General features: G+C 38.5%; 1 protein-coding gene across 2 annotated transcripts; it reads left to right on the forward strand.

The window, feature by feature from the left end:
- The first annotated feature begins 1748 nt into the window (after positions 1-1748).
- Positions 1749-8940, forward strand: lman2 (lectin, mannose-binding 2). 2 transcript variants are annotated; one of them, XM_049743893.2, is made up of 8 exons: positions 1749-2172; positions 3195-3313; positions 4497-4614; positions 5419-5498; positions 6485-6646; positions 6723-6837; positions 7443-7562; positions 7959-8940. In XM_049743893.2, exons 1-8 carry the CDS (start codon positions 2016-2018, stop codon positions 8117-8119), a joined length of 1032 nt encoding a protein of 343 aa, XP_049599850.1. In that variant the 5' UTR covers positions 1749-2015; the 3' UTR covers positions 8120-8940. The 2 variants fall into 2 exon arrangements, with proteins under 2 accessions (XP_049599850.1, XP_049599840.1); XM_049743883.1 differs by lacking the exon at positions 5419-5498 and adding an exon at positions 5284-5366 and having other exon boundaries at positions 1751-2172.
- The last annotated feature ends 690 nt before the right edge of the window (positions 8941-9630 follow it).

Consider the following 9630-nt stretch of genomic DNA (forward strand, 5'->3'; position numbering starts at 1 on the left):
ATTGACATCTTTATCATGTGTCTTTGGACATCAATGAGACTGGTCATGGAGATCTTTGTGATTTTTTTGGGCTCAGCACACATCAAAGTCAAAAAGTCAAAGTCTGCTTTATTGTCAATTTCTTCACATGCCAAGACACACAAAGAGATCGAAATTACGTTCCCACTATCCCACGGTGACAAGACAGTTCACAATGTACATACAAGTAAACAACACAAGAAAAATAAAACACACATGAACGAAAGTTACGCATCTTTTTAAAGTTATTTTTAGGGTTTCGAATTTGGATAGTGTTTCAATCAGTGATGGTTAGAGACTAATTTTATATGAGGGGACCAGGTTGCGGCCAGGGGTTTTATCAGGGTCACTGATTTTAAACACACACACACGCACATGCACATACACGTACGCACACAACACACACACAACACACACACACACACACACACACACACACACACACACACACACACACACACACACACACACACACCATAGACTCCTTCAAAGTTTGTAAACAAAGTGATGTCATATATGGGTCGCGGCTGAGCTGGGGGCAAAAACATTCAGCGTTTGCTTAAAATCGACAGTTAGCTTATTTTAGTATAGTGTTTACTAAGAATGCTTGACCAAAAAAACAAAACAAAAAAAAAAAAACCCATAATTTGAGTGAATTTGTGAGTAAACTCACTCTCCACGACCACAGATGTTATTTCAAAAAGTTTACTCTGACTGATGGGATGATATTTACTGACTGCTATGTTACTGGGTGGACAATAACAGGAACCCAAGGAACTGCCAGTGGTTTCAATTGAAAGTTACAATGAGGTATTTGAATTCTGATTTCAGACAGGGGTTCGGGTTTCAAATTAGGGTTTGAGTTTCTTCAAATAGGACTTTGAAGATTCGGGTTTAAAACAATAGTTAGGATTTCAAGTTTGGGTTAAAAGTAAATTTGTAAGTTTCAAGCACTCAAAATTTAACCAGTAATTTAAAGGATTATAAATTCGAGACAGTTTTATTTGTTAAAGTAGGGTTTCAAACCTTGGTTAGTGTTTCACAAAACGGCTAGGGTTTCAAAGTAGGGGTCTGAAGACAAGGTTACAGTTAAAAAGAGGGGCTTTCAATAAGAGATGTGTCAGGGTTTTTTTTAAAAATGCTCAGGTTTTCAAGGTAAGGTTATAAGCAGGTTCCAAGTTTTCAATTGGGGTTTCAAACTAGTGGATTTTTAAGCAAGTGTTTGGATTTCAAATTCGGATTTCAATGGAGGGTTAGGGTTCAAAAACACGAGTTAGGGTTTCAAATTCTGGTTTAAAATTAGACTTGCAAGCTTGAGTAAGCGTTTAAATATTAAAGTTTTAAATGATGTTTTTTAGCCATGGTAAATGAATTCCAAGCCTGGAATAGGTACTTTAAAATAAGGTTCTGGGTTGGGGTTTCAAATTAGGATTTCAAGACTGGGACACGGTCTAAACTGTCTCAGGGGTTGGGGTTTCAAGTAACGGCTATAATTACCAACATTAAAACAGATTATTACTGATCACAATATTATCACAATTTGAGAATATTAAAGTGAAGAATAAATCGTCCTCGTTTCCGAGCCGTCAATTTAATTTCCCTTCTGTCATCTACTACTATCTAGTGGCGTAATCTTGAACTACAGGTTCTCACTGATTGGTTTATATTGCGATGTGCTGGTCTCTGATTGGCCCTGGCCCATTGTGCCCTGAAAAACGTGTACTGTACAGAAACACACAGAGTTGGACATTCTTCCTAGCAAAACACTGGTTCCATCTCAAGTGGACACTAGTCTTGAATCTTGAAATTTAAAAATCAAGTAGATGGTTGGGTAAATATGAGCATAAAGTAAAAATAAAATGTCTTCGCTTTGATCGAAAAGATACAAGAGGACTTTTCGCTTGTTGGTAGTTTCTTTCCGGAAGAGAATAGCGACGTACCTGCTTCTTCATAGAGTTTGCGATTCCCGCATTTGAGGAGTATTATTCTTACTTTTTATGTTAGTTTTGTGGTGCAACATGGCGAGTTTTCGGACCATGGCGTGCTGTGTGTGTCTCCTTCTCGCGTTCGTGTTAAAGGCAGTGTGCGGCGACATTACGGATGGCAACGCAGAGCACCTTAAACGAGAACACTCGTTGATGAAACCTTACCAAGGTAGGAAGACATGAACTTTAGCTCACTCGCTTGCTTTCCTTCACAACTCCAGACGTAGTTTTAAACGCTGTTTTTTTTTTTTTTTTTTGGTCTCTGATATGCTTTATTCTGCAGTGTATCTCCTTAAACTGCTACTTGGATAACAAGTAATTACGCGGTTGTTTTTTTCTACTCATTGTGTAAATGTTAATAGTGCTTTGAAGGTAGTCAATGAAAAGTCAAAGTCTGCTTTATTGTCAATTTCTTCACATGCCAAGACACACAAAGAGATCGAAATTACGTTCCCACTATCCCACGGTGACAAGATATAGTTCACAATGTAGATACAAGTAAACAAAATGAACTGAAGACTGTGGAATCAAAGAAATCTACAAAAGTACTTAATTGTAAAAGTACTTAACTATTTCCATCATTAACCTGACCAGTAACCCGTACAACTCAATTGAGGGGAAAAGGCTTTTGAGAATGAACGTTCTTGTATAGAGTTGCATGGTTGTAATAATCAACTGATATAGAGTTGCATGGTTGTACAAGAGTACACACCCTCTCATAACAGGGAATGTGGTTGTGTTTACCCAATCCCATTACAATGAATGTTAAATGATTGACTGTACAAGAAGCAATATGAGTTCTGCTATACATACCTGTTTTATGCTAAAATAAATAATAATGATAAATAAGCTTCCTCTACTTCAGTTAATAACATGGTAGGTAAATGAGAACTTTTATCATTTCATTTGTGAACTCGCAAGCTAATTTGACTAGCCATCTTCACCACAAGCATTCACCACTAATAACGTTTACACCCCTGTTATCAAAATTAATCCACAATTTTACACATTGTTCTTAACATTGCGTCTGCCTACTTCTTGCTGCTCGAGACCAGGTAGGCGTTTCCTCTCAAGTCAGGGTTGATATTGCAAATCAGCACACTGAATCTCACTCTGCATATTTCCAGCTATGTGGTGATTATTAGAATGTGTTGTGTTGTATTCACCAACCAGTTGTATGTTGTGTATTAGGTGTGGGCAGCAGCCCGTCCAGCCAGTGGGACTTCTCAGGGAGCACGTTGGTCACCAGCTCCTATGTGCGACTCACTCCAGATGAGAGAAGCAGACAGGGATCCATCTGGAATACTGTCGTGAGCACCTTTTATTTGTTTAATAGTTAATCAAAGTGGGATTCTCAAATACGACATTCCAAAAAAGCAGAAAATGATGAATAGTTCTATATGCAACATCAGTGAAATTACTGGCAAAACATCACACTGAGAGTAAAGTTTTGTAGATTATTTTTTTCTGCACTGATTTTGAATAAGCCCTTGTTTGTACTATGGCACATTTTAACAGTAATATTATTATTATTAATATAATATACATTGTATTATATATTAAATATTAATATAATGTATTTCAATAATAATAATAATACGTGTTAATAATAATAACAACAATAATAATAATAATACAACCCTAAGTTAGGATGTTGTGTTAAACAAATCCAGAATACAGTGAAGCATGTTTTCAACTTATATTTATTTAATTGAATACACTACAAAGACAAGATATACAATGTTCAAATTGGCAAATTGTTCTATTTGGTAAAGATGAGCCAAGGTTCACTTTTCTCAGAACATGTGCATGACAAAATAGTCAAACAGTTAAAGGACCTTCATGTACAATGGCAAGGGATTTAGGATTCATCTACGGTTCATAATACCATTAAAATGTCCAGAGGATTTGGAGAAATCACTGCATGTAAGCGACAACACGGATTTCAGTTCCCAAATGACGTCACACAGTGATAAATATGACCCTGACCCAGCTTTTTTGGAATGTGTTGCATCCATAAAATTTAAGTTAATCATCAACTTGCTAAAAAAAAAAGATGTTTGTCAGTTTGAATATTGCATATATTGTCTTTGTGGTGTATTCAATTAAACACACTGTAGGTAGAACGTGATTTGCGAAGCCTTGTTTTCAGTTTTTTATTCATGTTTAACTCAATTTCCCAACGTCATTGGAATTGAAATTGTAAAAAAATAATATATAGATGTATTTACAATAATATGATATGGAATGTAGTAATATATTTATTTTTTCTGATTTAAGAGTGTTAAGTTCAGCAACGAGTGTTTTTTCTGAAACATAGCAGTAGATTACAATGCATGGTAAAATCCATATTGCGCAAGCGTTTATAGCTTAAACTTCTGAAATAGTTCAAAACAACCCTAACAGTAGTTTCTAGTTTTGCTATGAAACTAAGCGAAAGTAGGGCCAGTGGTTGTGAGGCTTTTTATTTATTTATTTATTTTTTTAATGCAGCCATGTTACTTGAAAGACTGGGAACTGCACGTCCACTTTAAAATCCATGGACTGGGCAAGAAGAATCTCCATGGTGACGGCATCGCTTTCTGGTACACGAAAGACAGACTGCATGCAGGTAAGCATAGTTGCTGGTTTCGTAATTTGTGTAGCTGCTATTTACGACGATCAAAGGTACGTTTTGAAAGCCTCATTATATTTTGCCGTACCCGCATGCAATAGCGGCCGCATTGCATCACGTGACCAATACTTTGTGGCACCTCTGTAATACATGCCCACACCCACACGTCGCAAATTGTTGCTACACTTACTGTGCAATATTTCTCGTAATCAGTATTTAGTTATAAACTGTGACGACATACTCGGTTCTCTTCAGCTAGATTCCTCAATACAGATTGATCGACTTTTAGTGGACGCACAGACCACAAACGCCACTGTCAATTTTGGAATTTTCTGGTTATCAAGCTCCATTGTTCCGCTTTGTTCTGCAAAGTAAAAACTGCGACCAGAATTGGCCATAAAACCTATAAGCGGCAGTCACTAGACGAGGTCATTGCTACCGATAACAATGACATCATGAAACGTTTCAAAACACGCTCGCTGTTTGCTGGAATGATGTCACGTTATCGTAAATGGCGCTCGCAATTGCTCCAGTTATATGAGTGTCATTTACAACCATGTCTTTCTCGTATCAATGTGGTGGTCATGAAAAGGTCTTCTTCCCATTGCTTTTGAAGTAGCCACACAAACGTACTGCTGTGTCACGCGCTCTCTGCCTCCATCTTAGGCTCGGTGTTTGGTAACCAGGATCAGTTTGTAGGCCTGTCCATCTTTCTGGACACCTTCCGCAACGACCTGCAAGGCATGGACGTAAGTGTACGCCGCACGCCACCCTGCCAATGACCGCCTCCTCTGTCCTTAGGACCTGTCTTCTCCGACCACGCCATGTTCCACGGCCTGGCGGTTTTTATCGATACGTACTCAAACGATGACTCGGCTGATGTGAGTGCTGACCTTCTTGTCAGCATGCTGTCGCCAGTTTCATTTTTAAGTTAAAGCGCTACTCCATGTTTTCTGCTCATTTTCCGTTCGTGTCCACCTTTTTGGTTTGAAGCAGCCACTTTATGGTTATTTCCAAAGGTCCTATAGGACCTGTCTGAACCAGTTTGTCTTACTTGGAAACCCCTGGCGACAGAGCAGGTTGTGTCTGCTGTAGTTTGTAGTTCTTTATTTTGACGACGACCCAAATAAACATGAGGTTTCTCCACTAAATCAACATCGGGCCACTTAGGAACAAATTCCTTCTGTTCCGTAAACCCGTGATTATCTGAAAGTTGCTTCCTATCATAGGTTCCCCCCCCCCCCCCCCCCCCCCCATTTTTACAGTTAGTTGGATTGTGTGTGCCTACGATATTAACATACCCCAATGTGCTTTCTGCACCATTCCACGCATCCTGATTAGTCAATGTTGTTTGCAGACATGGAATGGGGTCTATTTTCTGACATCTTACAGACCAAGCCAGTCACTGAATTATATGTTAGTGCATTTTTTGCACCATCAATTTGAAATAATGTCCTGTTTTTGTATAAGGGGTAAAAATTTGAATAGAATGTTTTTTGTAAATCTTATTCAGTTATTTGAAAAAGTATTTGACTATATTTGATTAGTCGATTATCAAAATGATCATCAGAAATGGAAATCCTGTGCCATTTGCTTAACATGAAATTTTGAGAAGCATGTCTATCAAGACTCCACAAAAAAAACTCCGCAAGATAAAACACAGCCATTATGAAGCAGCCATTTCCAGGTGTCTAGAGATTTTGTTGCATGGTTTCCGGGTTCCACCGTGTTTATTTAACCATTGCTGGGTTTTTTTATGTTGCAACATCATCTCTCAGCATTTTCACTCACTTTTTAGATAAAATGTTTAAATTTGAATGTCACAGTTTTAAATAAATCAACTCTGTCTGCTTATTGGTGTCCTCAGCGTTCCTTCCCGTACATTTCGGCTATGGTGAACAATGGCTCGGTGAGCTACGATCATGGCAAAGATGGACGCTCGTCAGAGCTGGGGGGCTGCTCGGCCGAGATCCGAAACCGAGAGTTTGACACCTACCTTGCTATTCGCTACTCCAAAGGGAGACTCACTGTATGTATTGTTTAACAACTCTATACTGGTGGAATATGGTAGTCTAGTGCTTTGATGCGGTGTTGCCGCCCTGCAGGTGATGATGGACGTGGATGACAAGAACGAGTGGAAGGAATGCATCGACATCGGAGGCGTTCGTCTTCCCACGGGATATTTCTTCGGTGCCTCAGCGGCCACTGGAGATCTTTCTGGTTTGTCACTTTTACAGTAACTTTAAAAAAAAAAAAGTGCAGTCACAAGAGTAACGTTAGCAAGCATGCTTTCACGGTACAGTAAAGTATACTAATAAATATTATGAGAAAAATAGTCAACTAATAGAAACTTTGAAAGAAAAACTCACATTACAAAAATGTTTACTATTACAAGATAAAATACAACAAAACAAAGAAGTTACATTGCTATGAACAGAAATGCAATATTAAAAAATAAAATGTTATGACTTTGCGTATATGCTCAACATGTGCGGAGATTACAAACAGTTCTGTGCATTTATGAATGAAGGCTAATGATAAAAGTATTCGTAATGTCCCATAAAAAAAATCGCTTACTTGATTAATGACTTGCCTTTTGATGTATACTATAGGTCGGCTGAGTATCACCTGATTCCATATTTCAGATTGGATACCTGTGATTTATATTCAGATGAGCTTAATTTGAAAACATTTAGTATTATGCTGTACACGTTGTGTATAAAAAAAAAATCTTGTTTGACCTGCAGTGAGAACGTAGCCTTAGAGTTTTGCTTTGTACCTAATGAAGTAGGCGTTGTGTCTAACGTCTTTCCTCCTTCTGGTAGACAACCATGACATAATCTCAATGAAGCTGTACCAACTGATGGTAGAGCATACTCAAGAGGATGAGAACCTGGACTGGACCAAGATCGAGCCAAGCGTCAGCCTGCTCAAGTCGCCCAAAGGTTGGTCGGTGGGGACACCTGTGTGATGTTGGGCTTGGCCATATAAAATCTCAAAAACAGTCACAAAATTGTAGTTTCCAATTTTAATCAATTTTTCTTCACCATTGCTTGGGTATACTTTGTCATTCCTGACTTTATGTGGCTGCGGTATCAACCATTAACCAATAGAGGGCGCTAATAGACGGAAAAGGTCATGAGTTATTTGGCTGCTGTAAAATGGAGCCGTATTTTGTATTTGAACGAATTTGTATTTACAGCATATATACTTTAATAGTGTTCTGAGTGCAACTATGCGTAGTATGTGGTTCCATTTTAAAAGGTTTTACAGCCACACTATCGCCTTTAAATTACACTGTCATTCATCTCATATACTGGACAATATGCTTTACCCCACAGACAATATTGACGACCCGACGGGGAACTTCCGTGGCACGCCATTAACAGGCTGGAAGGTGTTCTTGATACTACTGTGTGCACTGCTGGGCATCGTGGTGTGTGGCGTGGTGGGTGCCGTGGTCTTCCAGAAGCGGCAGGAGCGAAACAAGAGGTTCTACTGAGAGAAAGAGGCCTCGGGAGGAGCAGAGGAACAGCCACTGGGTGGAGGGAGAACTTGTGGTGAACTATTGAAGCACATTTTAATGTGAATCTTTCTTTTTTTTTTTGTCAAAAGAATGTACAGCTATAGAAGCACTGCTCTTTTTTTTGAGTTGGGGCTGTTTTATTGCCTGTTTAAATGGCAACCTGGTTACCATGGAAACAGCACAGCCATTGGCGCTGTCATTTTTTATTTTGTTGTTGAAACTCATAGGTCTTCTCAAATTCAGCCGTTTACCTTTGATGTTGACCGTGAGCCAAATCAACCGTTTTTCCATATCATGTGATCAGGAGGAGTAAACAGCTTTTAATTGTCCACCAGGACATAAACCACTCTAAAATGTGTGAAGAAATGCTCTGGCCGCCTTCTAAAATGCCTCATAAAAAAAGGATGTTGTTAAAGCTAAACAAAATTAATTGCCTTGCTTTGAGCCAAATTGGCCGTCATTACATTGCTTTAATTGTTCAAATTGGGTAAGGCGTCACAAGCATTATGATGTCTTCCACTTTAAATGCTTGGGTTTAACGAGCAATAAGCAGTCTGCACATTTTCCCAAATTCTTCCAATGACTCACAAGTGACCGATTTTGACTCAGTTAAAATGGCAGAAGAAGAAATGAGCATTTCTATCAAAGTGTAAACATGTTTAGCTAACATGTTTAAGTGTAATGTCTGGTGGGGAAAAAATGACCTGAAACATGTTTGTGGTACTAAATTGAATTGTGTGGCTGTGTACTGTATGTTTGGTTACTGAATGTGAGAAATAAAATATTTGACAGCAGCATCTATATAAATTGGTTTAATTGACCCTACACGGATACTGTAGGTCTGTAGAAATGCACGGCCATTGATAAATCGGATCTGCTGTAACTATTTTGGCCTACTAAAGAAATCCCGAGTAATGTTTAAACCTAGTAGGTCTCTGTTTACCAGCACACATAGGAAGAGTTGTTCCATGTGTGCAAAAAGCATAAATTCACATCCAGTATTTTGTGTTTGTTGTACTTGAGTGTTTCTAGAGAACTACGCATTTGTCTCACATTCAAGGATCTTTTACATGAAAATAAAATACAGGTGAGGCCAAAAGTAGGTGTACAGTTCCAATGTATGGTTGTTCTTTTGGAGTGTTCAACTTAAATCCTTTGTTGTTGAAGGCTGGATCTGGCGTAAGATGATGTATGTAGTACATTGGTTCAGGCATGCACATATTTTGTTGATATTTAAAATGACATGTCTGTCTTACATCTGTTTTTTTGCTGATAACTCCACTGAATGATATGACGGTGTTCTTCTAACCGTCGAACCTGGCTCGCTTCACAGACAGCTGTCATGTCTTGTTTCAAATATTTTGAAGATCTCAAGTAGTAGTTTTCCGCTCCTTACCCTGTTTGTGTTATTAACATGAATGCATCCGATTCAAACCGTAAGACCATTATTCTAATTTTAAAGCATCTTTAATCATCGTTATCAATAC

The sequence above is a fragment of the Syngnathus scovelli genome, chromosome 1, assembly GCF_024217435.2.
Source record: "Syngnathus scovelli strain Florida chromosome 1, RoL_Ssco_1.2, whole genome shotgun sequence".
Classification (NCBI taxonomy): Eukaryota; Metazoa; Chordata; class Actinopteri; order Syngnathiformes; family Syngnathidae; genus Syngnathus; species Syngnathus scovelli.